This window comes from Muscardinus avellanarius (genome assembly GCF_963383645.1).
Source record: "Muscardinus avellanarius genome assembly, chromosome: 11".
Classification (NCBI taxonomy): Eukaryota; Metazoa; Chordata; class Mammalia; order Rodentia; family Gliridae; genus Muscardinus; species Muscardinus avellanarius.
The window spans coordinates 5886314-5911717 of NC_137797.1; the positions used below are offsets into that span (position 1 = coordinate 5886314).

A 25404-nucleotide genomic window follows, 5' to 3' on the forward strand; every position below is an offset into this window, starting at 1 on the left:
TGAGCATGGTGGCACAGACCTGCAATCCTAGTACTTGGGAGGCAGAACCTGGGAGTACTTGGATCGCAGGTTCAAGGACAGCTTCGGTATGCAGTGAGCCGCTCAGCAACCTAGGGGACCTGTTTCAAAATCAAAATAAAATAGGACTAGGGGTGTAACTCAGAGGGAGAATGCCCCTGGGTCCAAACCCCAGTAGCATGCGCGGGTGTACAGACACACACACACACACACACACACACACAGGAAGAAAGAAAAGAATAAAAAGAAATCATGGCTTGGTGCCAGTACCTCCAGTTCCAGCCCAGTGCCGTGGGGTTCACCCTCCTCCCCTGCGCTCCCTCTGGCCAGGGAGACCCAGGCGAGCACCAGCACAGCGTCCCTGGCCGCTCGCCGCCTCTCACTGGACGCCCGTGGCCGGCAGGCTAGCTGCTCCTAATGTCTGGTGTCTGGAGTGTCCCCGAGTCAGGCTGGCTGCCCCCTCCGCCTTCCATCCCGGGGGGCGCGCCGCAGTCCCCCCCCCCCCCGTCTGCTCCCGGGATATTACGCAGCCGGGACTCGTCTCAGCAGCGGCCACTGCCCGGCCGCGCGCCGGCCCTCCCTGGGCGGACCCCCGGCCGCCGCGGGTCGGGGTCCGCGGCGCCCAAACACCCGAGCGCCGCCGGGGAGGGCCAGCCGCGCGCGGGGTGGGGCGCGCCGGCGCCGTGACGTCACGCCCGCGCGGGCGGCGTGCGGGGCGCGGCCATGACGTCATGCCCGCGGAGCGCGGCCGGCGGCGCCGTGACGTCACGCTGCGGAGCTGGCCGCCGGCGGGCGCGTGGGCGCGGGCGGCGGCGGCGGCGGCATGGCGGAGAGCGAGGCCGAGACCCCCAGCACCCCCGGGGAGTTCGAGAGCAAGTACTTCGAGTTCCACGGCGTGCGGCTGCCGCCCTTCTGCCGCGGGAAGATGGAGGAGATCGCCAACTTCCCGGTGCGGCCCAGCGACGTGTGGATCGTCACCTACCCCAAGTCCGGTGAGCCGCGGCCCCGCCCGCGCCCCGCCCGCGGGGCCCCGGCCGAGCCCTGGGCGGCGCCCGGCGGGGTGGACAGCGCCCCGCTGGTGGCCGGCGCCGCCACCCGCCCTGCTTCCCGGCCCCTTACCTGTCGGCTGTGTGACCTTGGGCAGGTCACCTCACCTCTCTGTTCCCGAATCCGGCCCGGCCTGCAATGAGGGCCAAGTCCTGGGGATCATCTGGGAAGGTTCCCGCGTGGGCTGCCCTGGGGGCAGGGGCCGCCCTGGCCGGGGAGCTGTCCAGTGCGCTCCTGTGCTGAGGGCGGCCTCCATCCCCAGGCAGCACCTGGGACAGTTACATTTCCCAGTGTTCCCCGAGCCAGCCCACGTTGGCTGCAGCCCGGAGGTGGAGGTGGGCATTCCCGCCTCCCGGCCTGGGCACAGAGAGGGGAGGCGGCTGGCCCAAGGTCACACAGCTGGTGAGCGGAGGCCCTGGACCTTACATCCAGGCTGGGCTGGCCCTGGCGTCCTGTCAAAGGCGATGGTGCCGTGCCTCCTCTGAGGCTTGTGGGCTAAAGAGGCAGCTGCCCTGTTCCTGGAGCATGGACACAGGCTTCCCACGGTGACTTTATGGGTGCCACACCCGGGCACTCCAGTGTGGGTTAGAAGGTGGCCGGCCTTGCGGGGTCTTGGGTGGGTGGCTGTCACGCTGTGGAGAGTGGCAGGCCCCAGACAGGTCTCTAAGGAAGGTTGGCCAGGGGCTCTCAGTGGAGGGGTCTCGGGTCTGAAGGCCCCAGGGCTGCTGGGTTGGGAGAAGTCAAGTCCAGGCCGGGCTGGCCGCAGTCAGGAGGTCCTGCGGGCTGCCCTTGGGAGGAGGAAGTGCGAGGAGCCGGGGTGGGACGGCGCTGTGGGGGCCTGGCCTCACGGTCTTCCCAACACCCCGCAGGCCGTGGGGGTGGGCTTTGGGTCTGGGGTCTTCAGAGGAAAAGTTGAGTATAGAACATACACGTTGTGATGGCCCCAAGCCAGGTTTGGAGCTATATTTTGGGGTGAGACATATTTATATTTTTGTTATAAAGTATATGAGTATTCTTGTTGAAGTTGGGTAAAGAAAGATTAAAAATGGGCTCATGTGGTTTTCGGGCAGGATTTTCCTCTGAATGAATTGTGCCAGGCTCGGTTTGGGGAGCTCGTAGGGTCTGGAGCTGCTGCGGGGCGGGGTGGTCCTGCCTTACCACCTCCGTGATGGAGGAGGTGTAGGCTGAGAAGCCCCGTGTTGGTGCTCTTCTGGGGGAGGAGCCGGCCTCGCTGGGGACTTGGAGCTGGCGGGGTGCTTTAGTGGGACCCTGAGTTGGGGCATGGAGGGTTCTGCTGGGGGGGGTCTCCTGGACACTTTGGTGGGGAAAGGGGTCATAATTTCTGTTTATCTTTTTGGCACTGGGGTTTGAACCCAGGGGCATTGCCCTACGGATCTAATATCTCTAGCCCTTTATTTTCATTTTGAGACAAGTCCTCACTTAATTACCAGGCGGGCCTTGTTCTTATGGCCCTCCTGCCTCAGCCTGCCGAGTCGCTGGAATTAGAGGTGTGGCCGCCACACCTGGTGAGGGGCCTTAATTTTAAGGAAGATTTTTAGGTAACCAGTAGTCACATCTTGCTTGTAATGTACATCTTTCAAAGACAAGCAGAAGCACATCCTTGACTGTTTCCCCAGGAGAGAGAGCTTGGTGGCTCTTCCTGGTGGCGGGGAACACAGCAGTGGCCCAGAGCCGCCATGCCATGCCTAGACCAGCCAGCCCTGTATCTCCTCAGCCTAGGGCCTTTTCAGCTCTCACCGTGGCACCTCTGACTTCCCCTCTGCCCGAGGGCAGCGGAGGAGGGCCTGGAAGAGCCCTGGGAGCCAGGAGCGGCCGCCATTGGTGACCAGGCAGCCGCTGACTCCCTAAGCATGCCCTGCAGCTAACAAGTTTCTTTGTATCCACCGTCACAGGGACCCTCCCCAAGGCATGGGCCCCAGGCACGGCAGGCCAGCGAGGCCGGTCCACAGCTGGGAGGCCGCGCTCCCGGGTCAGGGACTTCTGAGTTCTGGGAGTCTCTCCTGGGATGCCTGGTGTCCTGCAGGTCTTTCTGATCCTCCTTCGCTCTCTGCCCTGTTCCTGTCTGCTTCCTCTCCAGGCCTCCCATCCTGCTCCTGGGCAGGGTAGACGGTGTCACTGAGGGAAGTCTGGTTGCTCTGAAGCCAGTGCAGGCTCCTGGTCCCCACCCTGTCATTCGTAAAGTTCCTGGCAGGAAATGACCGACGGGCTGAAGATCTGGCCCCACACACCACCCTGGAGAAGAGACCTGGACCCGTGTTGGGTGGGAGGACAGGAGGGTGTGCCAGGCGGGGCAGGTTCTAGCGAGGTGGCACCCTTGCTGAGCCTGCATCCCCACCCCTCCTTCCCTGTCTGAAACCCGTGCTTCACCTGCACACTTGGGGCAGCTCTCGGGTCCCTTGAGGGGTGTGTTCGCCCATTGTCACGGCTCAGGATGGGACCTAGAATGCCCGTCCTTGGCTCCTGAGGTCGTTACCGAGTCCCTGGGCTAGGTGCTCCGCCATTGTTCATCTGCAAGGGGCTCTTGAACTCTTTTTCAGAGGTGCAGAGAAGGCGGGAAGTAGCTCAGAGCCACCCAGCCTGCTCAGGTGTCCTGGCTCTGCTCCTGCCCTGAGCACAGCACAGCTGCGGTGCCCAGCCACCTGCTTCCCTCCTGCCCGATGGGCTGGGCCCTGGAGTCCTGGCATGTGGCCCTCAGAATGTGGTCCTGGCCCCGCGGAGTGCCTCCTCCCTTCGCTTCCCTCCAGACCCAGAGGGCCCCGTCGCCGACCAGGAAGGAAGGAGTGCTTTGCTTGGTGGGGGATGCCCAGGGTGGGGCCTCTGGACCTGGTTCTGCGCCTCGTGGCCCCAGGCTGGGCCCAGGATCCCTCTGAACGTGTCCACTCGTGAAGAGCGGGAGGATTGGAACGCCGCGTTCATTGGAATCTTAATTTTCCAGGCTCCTTGGCGTGAGAGCGCTGTGGGGAGACCTGCATGCGGCGCCCAGGCCCCAGGTGGACAGGTGTCCTCTGCCAGGGGCCCCCAGGAGGGTCCTGGATGACAGGGTCCCCTGAGGCTCGTGCTGGGCAGGGCCTCAGGGAGGGCTCCCTCACGGTGGGACCTTTGGCGGGGGAAGCCCCTGTGAAGCCTGCTTTGGAGAGGTGCTGGAGTTTGCTGGAAGCTAAACAGCGAGCCAGAGGCCCTGGTGTGGGCTCCCTATGTGCTCCTGGAGTCCGCTCGAGGGGATCGGCCAGGTGCAGCGAGCTGTGGTCTCCAGAGCACCGCCCACCAGGGGCAGGGCAGGCGGGCTCTGCAGGTGGTGCCCCTGGTCAGTGTCTCCTTCCTGGGGTCCGGCATCGGGTGGTGCCAGCTCTGATTGTGGTCGGCGAGGCTGTACCCAGTGTTCTGTGAGCGCGTGAGTCCTTGGGGGAGCCATCTTCTCCACGGGTGAGGAAACCCGCTGAGAGAGGCTGAGCGGTGCTCCCGTCCAGTCTTCCAGGCTGTTTCCAAACCAGGAAACCCAGCTTCCCTCAGGGGCCCTGAAGCGCAGGCCCCACAGGTGAGGCTGAGGCGCTGTGTGTGGGGGCGGGAGTTCCCGCCCCCGGCTCAGCTGCCAGAATCCCTGGAGAGCCTGTGAATAGAGCTCGGGGAGGGGAGGTGCGGACTTGCTCACCTGCCCTGGCTCCCCCTGCAGCAGGTGAGAAGCGGGCACAGGTGCTGGAGGCGGGAAGCCTTCAGGTCTGGGGCACCTTCCCTGGGAGCTGCTGGTGGCTGAGGGCATGTGTGGGCACTAGCAGGTTCTGCTAGAGCAGGGCCAGGTGATAAAGCCTTAGGTGTGGGTTCTGATTTGGGCGAGGCCATGCCAGATCTGGTGCTGTGCCTGTGTCTGCAGGGTAATAGCCTTGCTTCAGGCCTCTGGCTGGCAGCTCTGCTCCAGTGTCTCCTTTTATCTTCGGGGACCGGTGGGCTGGCCAGGATGCTGTCTTACGATGGAAAAGATCAGAGAAAGAAGCAGGCGTCCACACGGGTCTGTGTTGCTATGGCAGGCCCCGAGGCAGTGCCAGCACCTGAGCATGATCTTTCTGGGGGCCAGCAGCAGAGATGCCCACACACCTTGCTTGTCTCAGGCCCCAGCCACCGCCTCCTGGGGCCTTCCAGGACTCTTAGCATCTTGTCTTCCTGGGTGAAATGAGATGGGGATAATGGCCACCGCGGGGCTTGTGGGACCCAGACAGGGACATCATCAGTGGGCTCTGGTGCGGGGCCTGTGTGGCGGCAAGCCTTCCTTGGGCGTTTGCCAGCGAGGGCCGGGTGGCGCTGCGAGCTGGGGCAGCTGGCGGTGGTCGGGAGCTCCTGCCCCCGTCCCTGCCCTGTGTGTGGCAGGGACTGCGTAGAGGGCTGTGCAGAGCACACACGCGAGTCTCTTGCTCTTGAAACCTCTCCAAAGTGATGGGATAGAAAAGCCGGAGCCCCGAGAGCGGGAGAGGAGATGCCAAGCTGGCTGTCTGTAGAGAACCTAAATGCCAGCAGAGGCGGAGGGCGATGGGCCGGGACAGCTCTGACTGCGGGGCTCCCAGAATCCAGTGAGGCCTTAGCCACGACGGGGGCTGCGATTCAAAGCAGGTTCTTCTCTGGGACTCGGGTGGCAGCAGGTGAAGGCTGGATGCAGCGGGTATCGTGTGGCAGCTGCGTCTGGGGAGGGGAGTTCCCAGCACCTCTTCTGGCTTCGCATGCCCGGGCCCTGCTCTAGCCGCCATCCAAGGGCAGAGGCAGCCTCCCTGGAGAAATTGGGTCCAAAGAAGACTCACTTGGGACTTGGCCCGGGTGGAATGGGGCGACGAGTCCTCCCTGCCTGAGCCTCTGTGGGCTGCTCTCCCCTGCAGGGGGCTGCTTCCAGTCTCCCACTGTCTCCTGGGATGGGGGGGAGCCCGTCGGCGTGAGGAGCAGCAGAAGGCACGAGCGCCCCAAACTCCAGCCCCCTTGAGGGCAAGGCTGTGCCTGCGCCTGCAGAGCGTGCCAGGAAGGAGCGTGGCGGAAGCCACCGTGCCAGCCCAGCCTCCCGGCTCTCTCCGCTTCTGACCCTGGGCTGGTATCCTGTCCCAGAGTTCTGGGGGGAGCTTTTCTGACCTCCATGGGTGTTGCTGATGGTTCTGCCCCTGAGCTCCGGGCTCCTGTGGGTCCCACAGATCCCAGGCTATGGGCTCTGGCGTGGCTGTCCTCAGGAGCAGGTCCTGTCCGGCCTCTTGCGCACAGCAGGGGCCGGTGTGGCTCATGCTCCTGGCCTGTGGGGTGGCCCAGCCCTGTCAGCATGCCTCCCTACAGGCCAGACATGCTGGGGCGCCAGGCTGGACCCTCCCGTGCCTCCCTCTCGCCCTCTCTACACTTGGGTACCTGGCCTTTGCTACCTTGCAAGGCTGCAGCCATGGCTCCCCTCCCCACTTGCCTGTCCCTGGAGCATTAGCCCCCTCCCAGGGCTGCTGCTCCCACTCCTGGGCGGCCCCGCTTCCCAGATCCCCACCCTGCACTCGGTGCCTCGCCCGTGTGGCTGATGGTCCCTCCCGAGGCTGTCAGTGGCTCCTCCTCGAGGCGGTGGTGTGGTCCAGCTGGTGGCGCCCGGCACGAGTACTCAGAATCGAGGTGGTCAGCTGTTGGTGGACTTTGGCCTTGCGCAGGTGCCTTTGTGGCCCTTCTAGTGTTGCCTCTTGGGAAGGAGGGAGGGCGCCTCGTGTTTGCTCTGGGGGGCACGAAGCCCGTGGAGGGCCTTCCGTAATGGACAGCTAGCTCCTGGGCAGCTTGGCACTGGTAAGGGTTCAGGTTTGTCGAGTGGCTACAGGATGGGTGGGTGAGATCCAGGTAGGAGGGGGAGGGCAGTCAGCGGGTGGGACTCTGCCTTAGTCTCCAGAAAGAGGTGACCGTGCCCATACCTCAAGCCTGGCTCTCCTGACCCCCAGGACTGGGAGAGTGGTCCACGAAGAGACAAGCTCCCTGCCCTCCTGGAGTGTGATGGCACCGCAGCAGGCAGGGCAGGAGTAGGGGGCCCGGTCAGAGCTTAGAAGGCCTCCGGGAGCAGTGCCGCAGGTCACGTCCACGCTGGCCAGGCAGTGGCCGTCTTTCAAGGCCCTTGGATGGCTGAGTCTGGAGGTGGGGGAGCTGCTGGAGCTGTGTGTCTGGGCAGGGCCCGGCCTGGCAGGCCTGGATGCTGGGGCCGCTGTGGGGCTGGGCAGGCTCAGGTGGGTGATGAGACTGAGGGGGTGGCTGTGGACAGCATGCTGGGAGAGGCTGTGCCTGGCAAGACTCCTGCCCAGCCCTGGTGTCTGACGTGAGGCCTGCGCTTGGCCTTCCATCTGAGGTGCCTGGAAGGATGTCTGGGGTGGGGCCAGCGTGAGGCTGTTATTTCTTTGATGACTGCTGGGCTCACCAGCCGGCTCTGGGCCTGCTCCACACGCTGGTCCGTGTGTCCTTCCCCGGCTGGTGCCAGCAGTGGCAGCGCGCCCTTGTCGGCCCCTGAGACTCACGCTGCGGAGGGAGGAGGGAAGCCCGGAGGTGCTCAGGCCGCGCTGCGAGTGGAGGGGTCTCGGGCGGCGGCCCCTGCTCAGGGAGCTTCCCTGTGCCCTCAGGAGGCCAGCGTCTTCCGGCATGAATGCCTAATGGAGGTGAAGATGGAGCTTGTGGGTCGATGTGGTCAATAGTGATGGAGATTTTAGCGTGCAGAGAACGTGCGTCCACGTCGTCGGCCTTCGGGAAGGATGGGGCTGCTAAAAATAGATGTCCCGGGGAGAGGCCCATTCAGAGCTGTGCCACGGTCCGCTTTCTAAAGGACCTCAGTGGAGCTGCTGGGTGGAGGGTCCCTGCCAGCAGGGTGAGCAGGCAGGCCAGCCTGCTTTGGCTCTGTGGCCCTGGCGCCTGCTCTGCTCAGGGGATGGATGGCAGCACCTCCCAGGCTGTGGGAGGCCCCGTGGCCCATGGACTGGGAATCCTTTCTGTATGGCTGAGTCAGGAACGCTCCCTCAGCCTTGCTCCAGGCTCAGCCTTGCTGCCAGTCCTGGTGTGTGTGTGTGTGTGTGTGTGTGTGTGTGTGTGTGTGTGTATGGGGGCCTCAGGAATGGCTTTGCAACTGTTCCAGGCTGCTGGCTCCATGGGAACAGGGTGAAGGATGTGGTCGGGGAGCCCATGACGGGTGACATTTGCGTGGACACAGAAGGAGGAAGGGATGAGGAATGGGCTCCAGGCAGGCCAGCAGCAGGTGCAGCGGCTGGCAGGAGGCGCAGGTGCAGCGGATGGGCCTGGAGGCTGGGGCCCTTTGCTGTGGTCAGAGCCTGCGGGGTCCCTGTGGACAGGTGGATGCCCTAGCTCCTGTGCGCACGCTGCGGGTCGGCTGCTGTGTTGAGAGCAGGCTAAAGTGTGGGTGTGATGGCAGAGAGGAGGGGTCTCAGGTGCTAGGGGACAGCAGTGCGGGAGGGAAGGGTCAGCTGTGGTCACATGTCAGCACGTGTAAGGGTGTGGACGATGGTGTGTACTTGGGTGGTGCATGGCAGCGGGCGCTTCCGGGCTGGGAGGAGCAGAAAAGAGGCCAGGGTGCAGGGAGGAGCCAGGTCAGGCGTGCTTCACCTGTGAACACCAGGAAGCCACAGAAGGCTTTTAGTTTGGGGACTATGGAGTCCGAACCTGACGTGTGCAGTTGATCCCAGAGGGATGGCCCCCAAGTCTGCCAGGGGACCGGTGCGCGCTGTGCTGCTGTCTTGTGGGCTGGGGGCCCCTGAGCAGGTCTGTGGCCCATGAGCAGCTGGTCCCACAGCAAGTGAGAGCACCCTGTCTGCCGGTCTCAGGGCGGCTCACGCAGGCTTGGCCCCTCTCCCTGCGTCTCGGGGGGCAGGCCTCGAGCTGGTGGGGCATCACTCCATGTTCATAAAGACCCCAGAGCCCTCCCCATGCCTTCTGAGGTCGTCACCTTAGAGCCCGCCTGTCACCAGAGCTCTTGACCCTGCCTGGCCTCAGGGAAAGGAAGCAGAACTGCAGGCAGGCGTCCTCGCTGCTCCGGAGCCCGCCATCTTGTTGCCGCGGGCAGGCCGGAACTGCTCAGGAGCCGTCTTCGCTGCTCTGGAGCCCGCCATCTTGTTGCCGCGGGCAGGCCGGTGCTGCTCAGGAGCCGTCCTCGCTGCTCAGGAGTCCGCCTGTCTGCTCTGTCCCGTCCTGTCGTGTGACTGTCACAGTCCACTCATTCTGTGTGTTGTTGATGGCCATTTACGTCTCCAAGGCTTGGCGGCTTTATGACTGAGATGACCAGTATTGTTCTAGAACACGCCTGTCAGTAGACCAGCAGTGGTCCGTTTCGCTTGGTCTCTTCAGGATCCTGGGTCGTGTATGTGTTCAACTTCAGTAGACACTGGTAGATAGAAACAGCCCGCGTCACTTCCCCACCCTGCTCTCTTCTGTATCGGTGTGGAAGCTCAACCTTGCCGGGCGTGGTGGTCACACTTGTAATCCCAGTACTTGGGAGTCTGAGGTAGGAGGATCGCAGGTTCCAGGACAGCCTCAGCAAACAGTGAAATTCTTATTAACCTAGCGAGACCTTGTTTCAAAATAAAAATAAAATAGGACTAAGGGTGTAGATCAGAGGTAGAATGCCCCTGGGTTCCATCCCCAGTACCACAAAAAAGAAAAGTTCAGCCTGCCAGCCCCAGAGCTGGCGCCATCTCCCCTGACATCTCGCCAGCTCTGGGGCAGTGCGTGCCGTGGCCTGAGAACACACTCCAGACCCTCTAAATGCTGGCGCAGTGGGTGCCACCCGGCGGGGTGGGCTCGGCCGAGATCTAGCATCCAGCCCAGAGCCCTTTCTCTGGCCTGTCAGCACAGGTGCGGCCTGGCGCAGAGCTGCCAGGGCTCCCTCTGAGTGCCCGCTCTCTCCCCAGGCACCAGCCTGCTGCAGGAGGTGGTCTACCTGGTGAGCCAGGGGGCCGACCCTGACGAGCTCGGCCTGATGAACATCGACGAGCAGCTGCCGGTCCTGGAGTACCCCCAGCCGGGCCTGGACATCATCAAGGTACCCGGCCCGGCCCGCTGGGCGCGTCCGCAGTCACGCTTGCTTCCGAAGGGGTCCGGGAGGCTCTGGGGTGGGGGCAGCCTCAGACAAGAGAGCCTGTGACCATGGCCGTGACTGTGGCTGTGACCCGGCATCTGACCAGGGTGGGGAGCCTGCCAGGGGAAGGAAGTAGATGCGTGGGGGTGAGGAGCCACCGGGGGAGGCAGGCTCCATGCCCCCCATGTGGTCCCCTCTGTGAAGGGGGCTGGGGAGGAGCTGTTTGCAGTAAGAGAAATAAAGAGACGTGTGCATTCTATCCCTCGATGCACTGGGTCCTCCCCTCGGCTCCCTCCCGTCCCTTGGGGTCCAGGGCCTCCCCACATGGACATGCAGCGGCTCTGGCCTGCCTGCTCTCATGCTAGATGAGCACCCTCGCCCCGCTCTGGGGAGCCCGTCTCTGCCTGCACCCTGCCCCAGTTCACTCTGCTGCCTGCACCCACTGGGCCCGGGTGGCTCCTCCGTGTGAATACCTCTTGGGTGCGGGTGCCCGCCCTGTGCCGGCACTGCCCGGCCTCAGGACCAGGCATCAGTGAGATGAGTGTCACGCCCTGGCCCCCGAAAGGAGTCTTAGTTGAACAGAATCACATTGAGGGAGTGGATGAGGAAGGGACGGGCGAGGAAAGAAAGGAGTAGCGGGATCAGCAGACGCAGCCCGGGTCCAAGGGGCCTGACGCTCTAAGCCCAGAAGGCCTGGGGGCCACAGGGAGGCAGCTGCGGAGGCCGCGGGCCGCCCGGCTGGGCTTGTGGTCAGGGTGACAGGGAAGAGGGCTCCGAGCACAGGTGGGCCAGGGGTCAGGGGTCCCCGCAGTGGTCTGGCAGGCGCTGCTCTGTGCTGGGACTCGACTTCCTCTGTGGCCGTGCAGCCCATCTCGGGCCCAGGCTTGGGGGCTATTCTCTGCCACTTCAGGCCAGATCAGAGGCCTCAGGTCTCTGAGCAGATCCCTGTGGCCCTGAGTGGTCAACTCCTCAGGCTAAGAAGAGGGACCCTGACAAGTACGGTGGCACATGCTTGTAATCCTAGCATTCAGGCAACTGAGACAAGAGGATTGCGGTTCGTGGACAGCCTCAGCTACTTAGCGAGGCCCTTCACAACTCAGAGAGACCCTGTTTTAAAAATAAAAAGGACTGAAAAATAGGGCTGGGGTGGAGCTCGGAGGTAGAATGTTCCTGGGTTCCATCTCCAGTACTGCCAAGAAAAAGGAAGAGGGACCCTCATCTCTACCCCAGGCCCAGCATTGTCGGGGGCATGTCTCACGTGAGGAGTTGGTCAGGTGGTGTGCTGGGTCCTGCTTGGTCTGGGACCCTCCCCTGGCCCCGCCTCCTCTCAGAGCTCTGCCCTCTGCCCGCAGGAGCTGACCTCTCCCCGCCTCATCAAGAGCCACCTTCCCTATCGCTTCCTGCCCTCTGACCTTCACAACGGGGACTCCAAGGTATGTTGGTGCGCCTCCTGCCCTCCGGCCCGCACTGCCCCCAGCCCGGAGCGTCCGAGGCCGTGCAGACACACCACAGCTGCCTCCCCTGGCCTGGCCCCCTTCCTGGGTGGGAACTTCGGTCCCCGAAGGCCTATCCACGTGCCTTCTCCAATCATGCACCTCCAGCATTCTGTCCATGTTTTAGCACGGGTCCCCTCATGCTCATGCACCCACAGGACGGGAAGGACCCGCTGCCGCATCCACTGGCCCCTCCAGTGCACCACAGCCCCAGACTGTGGTTCTCATCCCCAGGGTCAGGTCGGAGCTGAAGACTTGCACTGATTTTAAGCGAGTTCCAGAGGACACAAATAAAATGGACACTCAAGTGCTTACCTGGGGAACACTCTCAGGCAAGGGCGCATCCCAGGTCGGAGGCGGTGTTGGTCGAGAGCGCGCCCCGTGGCCGCCTGGAGGGAGTTGGCTAACACGCTCTGCCGCCCGCAGGTCATCTACATGGCTCGGAACCCCAAGGACCTGGTGGTGGCCTACTATCAGTTCCACCGCTCCCTGCGGACCATGAGCTACCGGGGCACTTTCCAGGAATTCTGCCGGAGGTTTATGAATGACAAGCGTAAGTGTTTCCACCTGCGAGGCCGACAGGTGCTCAGGGCGCCCTGCTCCCGGAAGGCCTGGCGGCTGCCGTACCAACATGGCAGGGCTCTGCAGATGGCGGTGCTGAGGGGGGCGGCCACCGAGATGTGCTCCACCACCTTTGGGGTCTCTGAGAGCTTCCAGTTTAAAACCTCTCCTCCCTCCTGGGTTCCCAGCACGGAGAGAGGTCAGCTCAGCTGTCCCTGTGGCTAGTGCTGGGGACGTTGAGAAGGCTGCACCTGCGTGGACACTCAGCCTTTGGCTGACCACAGGGACAGGCAGCGGCAGGGTAGGCACAGGTGGTGGGCAGTGCCATGCAGGAGCCTGCTGCCCAGCGGGAGCAGGGTGCGCTGGCTTGAGGGAACCGCGTCCTGCCTCTTGTCCTTCCTGTGGGGGTGAGGTCTGGCCACCCCTCCGCCCTCTCCTGGGCCTGCTTCTCTGCCCTGTAGGGCCGCCTGCACCCTGGGGCGGTGGCAGTCCCCTCTTAGCCCAGGCCCGCGCCCCTCTCCCCCGGCACCTCACGCCTGCACCCTGGGGCGGTGGCAGTCCCCTCTTAGCCCAGGCCTGCGCCCCTCTCCCCCGGCACCTCATGGCTGTTGCAGCTTCTTTGGTGTTCTGGCTGGCAAGTGGGCAGCAGTGTGTCCTCAGATGTTTGCAAATGGGCTGTACCTGTACTTTAATAAAACCTACGGAGAGACTATTCTAGACCCGAGTCTGAAAATATACTTCCCACTTCCACCTGAGGCAACACTGAGCTGCTTGCCCGTGGCTCACAGGGAGGGTTTTGCGGGAAGGCTCTGTGGGAAGGTTAGGAGGAGGCTCCTCCCGCACCAGGAACCGCGCCCAGAGGCTGTGGGGTGCAGGGCTGCTGCCCAGGCTGCCCCAAGGTGCCGCGCACGCGCTCCCCTGCTGTGGCGAGGAGTCGGGCAGCCTCTCTCCCCTCTCCTTGACTCTGCTCCAGCCCTGCCTGGTGGGAAGGCCCCTCAGCAGGTGGGAGGCCACTTACCTGCTTCCTGGGGCCACCCGAGCCCAGCCCTCCCAACCAGCCACTCACTGGCTCCCAGGGCCCTCCCGTGGAGCCCGGCACGAGCCCCTGCCCCACGTGTGCTGCTGATGCGGGCTCCCCATGCCACACGCTGGTCCGGCCCCTTCTCTCCTATGCCCTGCTTGCCCAGTGCCTCTGACCCCGCCAGTGCTCAAATGCAGGGACACAGGCCTCACTCCACTGCTGGGGTTCCCAGGGAGTTGGAAACTGATGGGCACGAGGAGCCTTGAATGGCGCGGGTCCCTGGTGGAGAGATGGCAGAGGACAGAATGTTTGAAAGCAGGTGAACCTGCCCAGAAGACCCCAGAGGGTGCTGTGGCCTGAGATTGCAGAGTGAGGGCCCAGGGAGGCCCAGGCAGGTGACGGGCAGCACGGCCATTGTCACTGTGACATGATGTGCCAGAGAAGCCCTGTGGCCTGGTCACTGGCATGGTATCCCCATGGTGTGCCGTGGGGACCGTCTACAGACAGGCCTCTTCCTGGGTAGGGGCTGTGTGCTCTCCACAGGCTCCTGGGTGGGAGCAGTGGGGGACGTGTCAGAGCTCCCTCTGCTGGAGAAGCCTGGGATAGGCAGGCCCGTCCCCACCAGACGTGTTCCCCAGGTGCCCCTGTGTCTTGGTCTGTGCCCGCCTCTCCCAAGACCCCAGGGGCCTCCCATGCAGCTTCGCATCCCACTGCGGCCGCGCCCTCGAGGGAGGAAGGTGTCCTTCACCCTCTTCTCGTGGGCCCTCTGGCTCTTCCTCCCCAGCATCTTGTTGACCTGGACTCGGCTCCCACCCATGGCAGGAGTCAAGTGACTTAGGTTCCCTGCCCCATCCCTGCGACAGTCTATAGGTGATGTGGGCAAGGCCCTGCCCTCTTCAGAGCTCAGACTTTCTCTTCGGGGGCAGCAGGTCTGCTTGGAGGAGTTTTCAGAGGCCCCTGTGAGTTGCCGGGGGTGCGGGGAGCCAAGGACAGTGCTGGCCGGGGGGCTTCCAGCTGGCCCAGCAGGAGGGATCTGTGCAGACCCCACCTCTGGCAGGCACCCCTCCTGCTGCTGGCCAGGGCCAGGGCGTCGCCACTGCACAGTCCTGTGAGGCCTGTGTTTAGCATGAAAGCCCTGAAAGCGCAGTGGGTGTGTGTCAGTACTTGTCACTGAGCATGCCCTGGAGGCGCTCTGGGGCAGGCGGAACTATGGGGCCGCACAGGCACTCGGGTTGGCCTGGCCCCCTGTCTCTGTAGTTCTCGGGTTTAGAGTTCCTGGGCTCGCACAGCCCTTTGCTCTTCTGCCCTGCACCCTGCCAGGGACCCCGGCCGGCCCTCCGTCAGCCCTCCGAGCACCCTCCTTCCACGGCCACTTGGTGGGCAGTGGGAGGGGAGTCCTGTGACGTCCCCGTCCTCAAAGTCTTCAGCCCGTGGCTGGGTCTCGGTGTGTGGAAGATGGGTGCCAGTGAGGGAGGACTGGGCCGGCGGGCCTGCTCAGAGCACTGGAGCGGGGGTCCTGGAGGGCTCGGCTGTGGGGGAGACTGTGCCAGGGCCCGATCTTCCTTGCCCATGGGAGGAGGGCGGGCTGCTGTGCGTGTCCTGCCGGCGTGCTCACGCTGCCCCTGTCTCCACAGTGGGTTACGGATCCTGGTTCGAGCACGTGCAGGAGTTCTGGGAACACCGCGTGGACTCCAATGTGCTCTTCCTCAAGTATGAAGACATGCACCGGGTGAGTGCTGCATCCTCAGGGTGCAGGTGCTGCCTGCTCAGGCCGGCCCTCCAGACCCCAGGCCCAGGAGGACATGGAGGAGTCCCTGCTGGCCTCCGCCCGTGCTCCCTCCCAGCCCTCTGTCCTGGCCTGCCTGGTTCCCAGGCTTCTGGCTCAGGCGCTGCTGTGCGTTAAAAGCCCTTTCCTGTGAAGTGAAACGGCATTACAGAAACAAGTTCACGCCTGTAATCCCAGCATCCGGGAGGCTGAGACAGGAGGATCGCGGTTCGCGGACAGCCTCAGCTACTACTTAAGCCCTTTGCAACTCAGTGAGACCCTGTTTCAAAATAAAGAATAAAAATCAAAATAGGGCTGGGGGTGTAGCTCAGAGGTAGATCTCCAGTACCAAAAAAAAAAAAACCCTAAACAACTCTATCGTTCATTTCCTGCCTCCACAGTAGAAGTAGAGCCATGGTGAGAGCCACGGCCGCCCCGCACGCCATCTCCATCGGCGGCTGGTAGCGTGGCGTGGCGCGGTGGAGTGGAGGCGGGTTCCTGGCCCCTCGTGTCTGGCTGTGCTGAGTGGGGGAGGGGTCCACAGACAGTGTGGCGCATGGCCCCCGAGCTCAGGGAAGGGTGACTGGGAACTCAGAAGCCCTGGGACAGGTGAGCGGAGCCCTGCCCTCACCTGGCCTTCCCTGCAGGGGCACTGGGCTGGGCCATTCGAGTTTGGAGTCAGTGTGTGTCGGAACTGTCTAGAGTAAGTGTCCATGCCTAGGGCTTGCCCTCACAGAGGGGTGGCCAGTGGTGAGTTGACGGACAGTAAATCCGTGGCACAAGGCTTGAGGCTTCTGCACGCAGTGGCCGAGTGAGCGCCACCACCACTGATCCACGTCCTTCTCAGGCCCGCCGCCCGCTCTGTCCCCTGGGTAGCTGCCTGCCTTGAACTGGCCACGGGAGGTCGCCTGTGCCGTGTGGGTCACTGCCCGTGTGTGGCCAGCCTCTGCCCCTCTCGTCCCTGCGGTGCCGCAGCAGCACGGGCGTGCCATGGCTTCTCCATTGGCGCTGCCCAGCATCCAGCCTATTCTTTTGGGGAGGCCATGCCGTGGGGCTCGGGGTTCGCCCGTGCTCCGGCCTCTGGCCAGCTGGCGTTGCCGGGCCAGGCTGCGTGTGTGTGTCTGCTTGGCACAGTGCTGTGGGAGCGGCCCCGCTGGGCTGCTGAGGGCTTCCTCGGGCAGTAGCAGGGACAGCCCCGCGGCTGCAGATTTGTCCTGGAGCAGTTTACTCAGAGAGATACTGAGGCCTTAGATCAATATGAGGTCTCCAGGGAGGAGGATGCAGTTCACAGGAGCTTGGGGCCCAAACACACCCCTTCGCCCCGTGTCACTTAAAGATAGGCTCACTCTCTACCCCTTTCCTGGGCCTCTCCAGGAAAGTGCTCGGGCCTGTCGCTCAGTCCCTGAGAGTCAAGACCCTGCCTGCGCTTGCTGGAGCTACAGGGCCAGCGTGACTCCGCGTTCTACCAAAGCCCGTCTGAGTGACTGGATGGCATTCCTAACGTGGTCAGTGTGTGGTGCTTTCAGGTGCTATAATGAAGTGCCCGAAGCTGGGTATTGTATGAAGAAAAGAGGCTTATTTGGTTTATAATTTAATTAATTAATTTATTTTATTTATTTATTTTTATTTTTTGGTGGTACTGGGGTTCCTGGAAGCCCTTCTACCTCTGGGCTACACTCCCAGACCGATTTTTTATATTTTTATTTGGAAACAGGGTCTCTTAAGCCAGCGCGGCTGGCTTCGAACCTGCGCGATCCTCCTGTCTCCATCTCCCAAGCGCGGGGATTACAAGCGTGCGCCACCACGCCCGGCTATTTGTTTTATTTTTTGAGATGGATTCTTGCTAAGTTGTTGAGGCTGACTTTGAATTTGCAATCCTCTTTTCTCAGCCTCCAGAGTAGCTGGGATTACTGGCATGCACCACCATGCCTGGCTTAGCTCACAACAGTGGAGAGTTGAGGCCTTGGCACCTGCATTGGCTTGGTGCTGGCGAGGGCCCCCTTGTGGCACCGCGCGGGAGTGCACACGAGAGGGAGGGTGCGCAGGATGAGACAGGAAGCCTGGGAGAGGCTTAGGGGTCACATTCACCCTTTTTTTACAGTCCTTTTTCAGAAACAGACCAGGATCCCACGGGACTTACCAGTTCCTTCTAAGGAGAACACCCCCAGTCATAGATTGCTTCCTGCCGAGACCCACTCTTGGAGGCTGTGCCGCCCTCGGCACCACCCCTTGGCACGGAGGACCAGGTCCCAGCGCAGGCTCCCTGGGGACACCCTCACACCATGCCCAAAGCACAGTCAGCGGGTCCAGTGCCAGGCGGCATGCATTTCTTATTTTTCAGAAGCTTTGGGTTGTCTTTAGTGAAGAGTCAGGGGCTGCGGTCACATTTTTAGGAACTAATGTTGCCTACCTGCCTGGAGCGCTGAGTGACTCTTGTCATTTCTGGAACTGTGGCTGGGGCCAGCGTAACTGAGTGCCGGGTGCCAACTCACTCCTCGTGTGCCCAGGGCTGCCTCCGCCACCTTCCCTCTCTAGGCCTCCGCTGTCTTGGGAGGCTGTGTCGGGCTGGGCACCGTGCCGTGTGTCCTGCGCACGTTGCAGGCCCCGTCGGGTGTTCTCTCCGCCCACACGAGGCTGCCCTCGCAGGGGCCCGGGGCCAGCGCTGCTCTACTGCTGTGGCCCAAAATGCCTGGCGACCACGACGTAGGAGAAAGACGATCTTGCTCGTAGGCCTGGAGGCCTCAGTCCACGTCGGACCAGCTCATGTCCACAGGGCTCAGGGGGGGGAGTGGGGGGAGCCAGCCGGACACCCCGTCACTGTCCCCTCAGCCACAGCCGCTGATCGGAGCGGCTCGTCCACTGAGGAGGTCAGCCTCGCAGTTCCTTCGCACGTCACCTCTGAACGTTTTGCATCATCAGGACACGAGCTTTTCTGGGGACGGCCTATATCCAAACACTGGCAGTGCCGGGCCTGAGCCCACCCCGGCAGCTGAGCGGCGCGGCTGCCCGGCCCTTGGTAGAGGCAAGAGCCACTCAGGTGGTGTGAGCCGGCCAGAGCTGGGAGCTGGTGCAGCGGCCATAGGCAGTCAGCAGCGCGCTGGGTGCAGGCCGGCAGAAACATGGATGGTCTGCGAGTGGTGGGCGCCTGGGGCCCTGTGGACCACCCCCCGCGGCCGCTTGTTGGCCGGCCACAGAGCCCTGCCCTCGCTGGCCCCCTGGAGCCAGGCGTCCTCATTCCCTCGCTCTTGGCTCCCTGCTTGGCCAGTGCTAGGTGCAGGGCGCCCGGAGCAGGCGAGCGGGCCCTCTGATCCTGTGACCCTTGAGCCAACCCCATGTGCAGCGCGGAGCTGGGCGTGCTCTGCCTGGAGGCGGCGGCAGAGCCAGGCTCGCAGCTGCCTGGTGCTGGGCTGCTGCGGGCTCTGGGGGAACGGGTGCTCTCACGGGGGTTTCTGCTGTCCATTCATGGGGCGCCGTGGGCCCTGTGGGGAAGGTGACTCCCACACCGCTCGCGGGGGTTTCTGCTCAAGGTTTACAAGAGGCTTCATGAGAGACCTGCAGCAGGTGTCTTCACCGCGGCTGCTGGCAGCCCTCATGAGCCTTGGAGAGAGGAAACAGCCTCCAGCATTTTCCTAACGTGCGGCCCAGCCCAGGCACTGCCAGTGTGGGGGTGCCGGCGTCAGCGCGGGGCTCTGACTGGCAGCCTGCAGCGCCTCAGAGCTTCCTGGGGAAAGTGCCATGGCGTGGGGCCCGAGGTGGGCTGGTGCGCCCCTCGCTGTGGGGTGGTGGCACCCACAAACAGCTCTGTCCAGTGAAAATTGGCGGGTCTTGCTTCCTATGGGTGGACCAGGCACAGGTCTGAGGCCCGTGTTCCCCAGCTGGTCTGAAGCCCAGCTGCTGAGCAGCAGGAGGGAACGAGCCATTCGTACCTGCTTCTGAAGGACAGTTCTATTTCTTGTTTAAAAACTGGATATCCAGAGCGCCGTTCTGCTCTGAGTCCTGGGGCCAGAGGTTGAATCCAGGTGCCCGGCTGTCCTAACCCCCTGGTTTCTCTCCAGAGGCTGCGAGGAACTCGCTGGCTGCTGCCCTGATAGGAGGCTCTCTCTGACGCACCCGCCTCTGCCCTGTCTTCCAGGACCTGGTGACCATGGTGGAGCAGCTGGCCAGGTTCCTGGGCGTGGCCTGCGACAAGGCCCAGCTGGAGTCTCTGGTGGAGCACTGTCACCAGCTGGTGGAGCACTGCTGCAAGGCCGAGGCCCTGCCCGTGGGCCGGGGTATGTGTCCGCGGGCCGCTCCGCCTCCTGGCCCTCCGCCACAGCGAGATGGTCACTACCAGCCCGTGGCCGCTGGGGTGTGGAGCTGCGGCACTTGGGACCCCACAGTGGAGGCGCAGCTCACAGCGGCTGCGGGGTCCAGGCCTCAGCCAGGGGCCTCCCAAATGGAGTCTCCACCCAGTGCGCAGAGCCAGGCTCAGCTTGGGCCCCGCGGTTCCAGAGCACCTGGCTCACGGCAGGCAGAGAGAAGCGAGGTGGGCGGGAAGACAGTCCCTCCTAAAGAGACCTGCCCTCCCTTTCCGGAGGACGTTGGCCCAGGGTCTTCTGGGTACAGATGAGGAACAGTCCAGCCTCGGGGCAGGCCAGGGTGTGTGGGGAGGGCCCCGCAGGTGGCTGGCAGGTGGCCCAGCGGGGCAGGCGAGTGCCCTTGGCAGCAGGTGGTGATGGGGGAGCGGCCCAGGCGAGCGGCTCGAGGCTGCCCTCCCGCGTGGCTCGCCAGCCCCCTGGTAAGTGCGCGGCTCCCCGGGCTGTGTGGAGGTCCACCACGCCGAGCGCAGGCGCGGCTCCGGCCACAGCTCCACACGTGCCTGCCGTTCCACCATTTAAAGTTGGTCTGCGTTTTCGGTTTTGCTTTTGCCATGTTCTGTTCTCAGCGTGACCTCTAGCGCGCCGCTCTCGGCGTGCATGTGCGTGCGCGTGCGCGTGTGGACGTGGGCGTGCGGCCGTGCCCGCCTTGCTTTGCCTGCCTGCTTGCTTCAGTTCTGTGGTTTTGTTTTCTTTTAGCACTGCCTCTTTGCTTGGAAGACCCCTTGAGTGTGCGTGCAGGGCTGGGCAGCCGCCGCACTGCTTAAGTTTGGTTCATATCACAGCATAACTTGTCTTGATTCCAAATCCTAGACCAGGTGGGTGACTCCTTCCACAAGCTCTCGGCTGCCTTGGCTGAGAAAAATAATTACGCAAAAATGTAATTAGCGTGTGGTTGGTCTAGAAGCTTCTAATTTAGTCCCTTTGGTCTCATTAGGGGGTAGCAAAAACAATTTTTTTCCTTTTTCTTCTCTCCGACACTGATGGATAATCTTTTCATTATCCAAGAGAAAACCCCGCTGTGTGGGCTGCCAGCTCAGCCTCTGCAGGGCTGCGACTTCGGACCCAAGGTCCTGCCGGGACAAGGTGACCGTCCGCAGCAGCTGCTGGAGGACGTTTGCTGGAGCCATCAGCATGCCGGTCTCAGAGATGCTGACTCCGGAAAGAATCCTAAGGGAGTGATTCAGTCCCCGAGGTGGTTAAAGGAGCAGAGCCAGTGCTCCGGCGGCGTGCTCACAGCCCCCAAGTGGGGAGTTTGCAACCCCCACTCTTGACATCCTCAGGGTCCCCATTGCCATCTGGATCCCACCAACTGAGGAGTTTGCAATTAGTGAGAAAAACGGGGTTCATGACTGCCGCTATTGTTTTTAGCTCGCCCTCCCCAGGCCTTCCTAAGCCATCGAAGCCCAGCGCCTGCTCCCCAGCCTGCAGCCCGGTGCCCCCAGCTGCCAGGCAGAGGTCTGGTTCTTTCCAGGCCCGCAGTGGAGCAGCTGAGGTCCCGCCGAGACCTCCTTTGGGGCCGGGGGGTTTTCTAGCTGCACATACCACATCCAATCTCAAAGGCCGGCTCATCCCCGAGAGAACTTTAGTCACAAAAACCCCACCCAAGGTTTTTGCGTGCCTGCCCTAGGCCTTGTCAGGCGGCTTCCTGCTTGCCCTGGTTTCTGCCCTTTGAAAGATTCTTCTTTCCTTTTAAATTGTCCAAAGGCAAGCTGAGGCCTTGGTGGAGCTGTTGAGACATCAGCCAGTCACAGTGTAGTGAGACCCAGGCTCCGCGTGGTGCCCCAGCGCGTGTGTCCACAGGCGGGGCACTCGGGGCTTCCTGAGCCCTGCTGCGTGATGCCCCTCCTGGGGGCCTCAGGTCTGGCTGGGTGAGGCTCCCAGAAGAGTCAGTGGCAGAGGTGGCCGTGCCCACTCCCTCCCAGACCCAGAGTGAAGACATCCAGCTCATGTCCTGCCATGTGCAGGAGTTTAGAAGTGTCTGGGACCCAGGCGGTCGGCAGCTCAGGCAGCCTGGCCCCCTGCAGGCCAGGTTCAGAGGGGCCCGGGAGAGGAGCTGGGCCTCCCAGACCCACTTCCAAGGGAGGTGCCTCTGGCGGGTGCTGGCCAGCGCGGGGGTGAGCTGTGGTCCTCTGGCGGGTGCTGGCCAGCGCAGGGGTGAGCTGTGGTCCTCTGGTGGACACTGGCCAGCACGGGGGTGAGCTGTGGTCCTCTGGTGGACACTGGCCAGCGCGGGGGTGAGCTGTGGTCCTCTGGCGGGTGCTGGCCAGCGCAGGGGTGAGCTGTGGTCCTCTGGTGGATACTGGCCAGCGTGGGGGTGAGCTGTGGTCCTCTGGTGGACACTGGCCAGCGCAGGGGTGAGCTGTGGTCCTCTGGTGGATACTGGCCAGCGTGGGGGTGAGCTGTGGTCCTCTGGCGGGTGCTGGCCAGCGTGGGGGTGAGCTGTGGTCCTCTGGCGGACACTGGCCAGCGTGGGGGTGAGCTGTGGTCCTCTGGCGGACACTGGCCAGCGTGGGGGTGAGCTGTGGTCTTCTGGTGGGTGTTGGCCAGCTCAGGGGTGAGCTGTGGTCCTCTGGCGGATACTGGCCAGCGTGGGGGTGAGCTGTGGTCCTCTGGCGGGTGCTGGCCAGCGTGGGGGTGAGCTGTGGTCCTCTGGCGGACACTGGCCAGCGTGGGGGTGAGCTGTGGTCCTCTGGTGGACACTGGCCAGCGCGGGGGTGAGCTGTGGTTCTCTGGTGGGTGTTGGCCAGCGCAGGGGTGAGCTGTGGTCCTCTGGCGGACACTGGCCAGCGTGGGGGTGAGCTGTGGTCCTCTGGCTGTGTTGCAGGGCGAGTCGGGTTGTGGAAGGACATCTTCACCGTCTCCATGAATGAGAAGTTCGACCTGGTGTATAAACAGAAGATGGGGAAGTGCGACCTCACCTTTGACTTTTATTTATAATAACAAACAGCGAACTTGCATGCTCGCAATACCCAGACGCTCTCCTAGCTAAAAGTCCTGTATGCATTCATTTATTCCTTGCTGGACACACTCTGGAAGCAGCGTGTAAGCGAGAGGGGCAGAGCCCAGCCGAGCAGCGTGAGGAAGCCGTCCAGAGGCCCGTCTTGCCGTGAGCATCTGAAGTCTCCGCGTGTGTGCCACAGGCCTTGTAAGAACTGCAGTTCTGGTGGCCCGGGCCCGCGGAAGGAGGCCGGGCACCTGTGTGCGCACCCAAGTTACTGTATTTTATAGAGCTTTTCACTGGAAATCTGAATAAACGCCAGTAAACCAAATACAAGTTCATTTCCAAGGGGAAGCAGAGGGCCAGGCCGGGTGGGGCGCTCGGGTCGCACCTTGTCTTTGGTCTTGGTACCTGGGCACAGCTGTCACTTTCTTGGTTCTGAGACCAGGATGAGCTGGGTGTGCGTGGGGCACTGGGGACCGGATGGTTCTGCCGGGATCAGTCTTTTGAACGTTCTTAATCTGGAACACGACCTGTTCACCAGGCCATTTCCAGATAGAGACGTCCAGGAGCCGCGCTCAGCTCCATGCAGAGGAGCGCTGCCGGGGAAGCCTGCCCACGCCCCAGCAGACAGCGGCCAGTGCCATCAGTAGTGTTGGAAAGCGCGAGTGGAGGGCCCACCGCGGAGAGGCTGGGGCGCTCGGTGGAGTTTAACCCACAGCCTGAGCCTCTGTCCCCAGAGCAGCAGCATCTCTGTGCTGGCCAGCGACGCTCCATATGCATTTCCATCAGACACTCCCGGGCCTTCTCAGCCGGCTGCACCTGACCTGTTAGCTTGGGAACCATTTGCAATTGAACGCCCTCTTTCACACAGGTGGGGTTGGCAGGCCACCATGTCTCTGTCCTCCACGTCCCTTCGGGTGTCCGAGGGAGCAGAGGCCGTGGCCACGGTGCCCTCCCAGCTGTTTAAGGTTCCGGCCTGAATTGGAGAAGCGGCGGAGAGACGCCGATGAGCAGCGCGGCGCTGGCGTGCGGGCTGGCACACGGGCGCACGCGCTCTGGAGGGGAGCGCTCGGGGCGGGCTCTGACATGGGCGCCTGAGCAGGTGCGGGTAGAAGCGCATGCTTCCGCTGTCCAGGGGAGAAGCCCGAGGGGTGTGGCACGTGGTCCTGCGCCACGGCGGCAGTCGCACCTTTTTCTGTGCGTCTGGGAGGGAGGCTGCCTTCTGTGAAATTTCATTTCTATTTTCCTATCTTTAGCACTGTATGGATGTGACTGAGCCCACATGGTACTCCTGTGCTGCCTGCATCTTTAATAAAGACACTTCCCTGCCTCTTGCCGAGCATGTGTGTGGGTGCGTCGGTGAGAAGGGTCCCTCCATCCTTTCGGCACCTGGGGACAAGAGGAGGGCGACCCCTGTTGGTGTCGGTTCCCAGGGGCTGACTGCAGAGGGAAACAGGCCCATGCTGGGCTTTGAGAAGGCCACATTAGGCTGTTTCATTCACCTTCTGAGTTTCCCCATCCACGGTTTTATAAATGGAAACGGAAGGTGGTGCCCGAGGAGAGAATCCCAGGGGAGATGGGCGCGCCTCCCCTCGCAGTGTCTCAGCCCCCTGCTCAGTGGCCAGGGTGTGGGGGAGACTGAGCTGGGCCACTGCACTGCCCCACCATGAACCCCAGCCCTCACCCCCATTCCTGTAAAGCCCAGTGCATTGTTTGCCTTGAGGAAGAGAGCCTTCTGGAAAATCAAGTTCGCTTTTAAGAAACTCTCCTTGCATTTAGGTGTCTGGAATGGACAGACCTCTGGCTGTTAATGGAGCAGCCGCCCCTAGGCCCTGAAGGTCTGTCCTCCAGTACGCACAGTCCACTTAGAGATGGGGCGGGGATGGAGGCTGGGAGGCCGGAGGCAGCAGCACGGTGGACCCTGCTCTGCCATGTCCCCGCATCTCGTGGGCGCATTTCCCACCAGGCTCTTGAGCACCAGGACCTGTGCAACGAGGCTACTGTAGACAGAGGCCCCAGCCTCATGGAGCCGTGTCCAGGGGGGGCAGGTCCTCAGCCGGCCTGAGACGAGCTTGCGATTTAGAGAGCTGTGGAGCCTGGGTGCAGTGGTGCAGGCCTACAACCCCAGTAAGTGGGAGGCCGAGGCAGAAGGACCATAGATTTGAGGCCAGCCTCAGCAACTTAAGGAGACCATTTCAAAATAACAGGGACAGAGGTATAGCTTGGAGGTGGAATGCCCCTGGATTACATCCCCAGTATCAAAATAACCTGCTGTGGCCGGGCGTGGTGGCACATGCACTTGGGAGGCGGAGACAGGAGGATCGCGCAGGTTCGAAGCCAGCCGCGCTGGCTTAAGAGACCCTGTTTCCAAATAAAAAAAAAAGTATAAAAAAATAGGTCTGGGAGTGTAGCTTGGAGGCAGAAGGGTTTCCAGGAACCCCAGTACCACCACCACGAATAATAATAATAATAATAATAATAATATAATAAATTTAAAAATAACCTGCTGTGGGAGTGGGTGAGCATGCTGGGGAGGAGATGGAGCTGCGGGGGGTGCAGGTGTGGGGCTGCCGGGTAGAGAGGGTGCCCGTGCTCCGGGTGCCTGGAGGGAGCCAGGAGGCAGCTCACAGAGGCCCTGCTTGGTCGCGAGATGTGGGTTTTGTACCAAGAAAGGAAGCCTGCGTTTTCCAAAGCCCCCGCGGCTGCCCTGTGAGTCAGTTGTGGAGGCCAGGGCCCGCAGCCCCGGTCCCCACTGCAGGAGTCAGGCAAGCCACGGGGGCGGGGCCGTGTGGGGATACCGCAAAGGTCCCAGCCTGGCCGGCTGGTCCTCATGTCCTGGGTGCTGAGTATCATCTGGGTGCCCGCCTGGTTCACTCAGAGCTCCCCAGGACAAAGGAACCTGAGCCAGGGCACAAGGTGCTCAGGAGATGCCCGCTGGCCAGGCGTGGAGCGCATGGAGGCCTCGAGCTGGAGCCGCCAGGAGAGGGTGCAAGACGACCCACCCCAGCTCCTGCCATGAGGGATCTGGAGGACCTCAGAGACCAGCAGGGCTCCGGGAAGCATGGAGGGGGCAGCTTTATATATACACGTGGTTCCCCTGAGTTAGCACCAGGACTCCAGCCTGTCT

At 62.7% G+C, this 25404-nt stretch overlaps 1 protein-coding gene across 1 annotated transcript; it reads left to right on the plus strand.

The window, feature by feature from the left end:
* Positions 1 to 841: 841 nt before the first annotated feature.
* Positions 842 to 22273, plus strand: SULT4A1 (sulfotransferase family 4A member 1; the record flags this gene model as incomplete). Its single annotated transcript, XM_080706448.1, has 7 exons — positions 842 to 1010; positions 9972 to 10102; positions 11491 to 11571; positions 12058 to 12184; positions 14848 to 14942; positions 19111 to 19249; positions 22161 to 22273. 7 exons carry the CDS (start codon positions 842 to 844, stop codon positions 22271 to 22273), a joined length of 855 nt encoding a protein of 284 aa, XP_080562574.1.
* Between the last annotated feature and the right edge of the window lie 3131 nt (positions 22274 to 25404).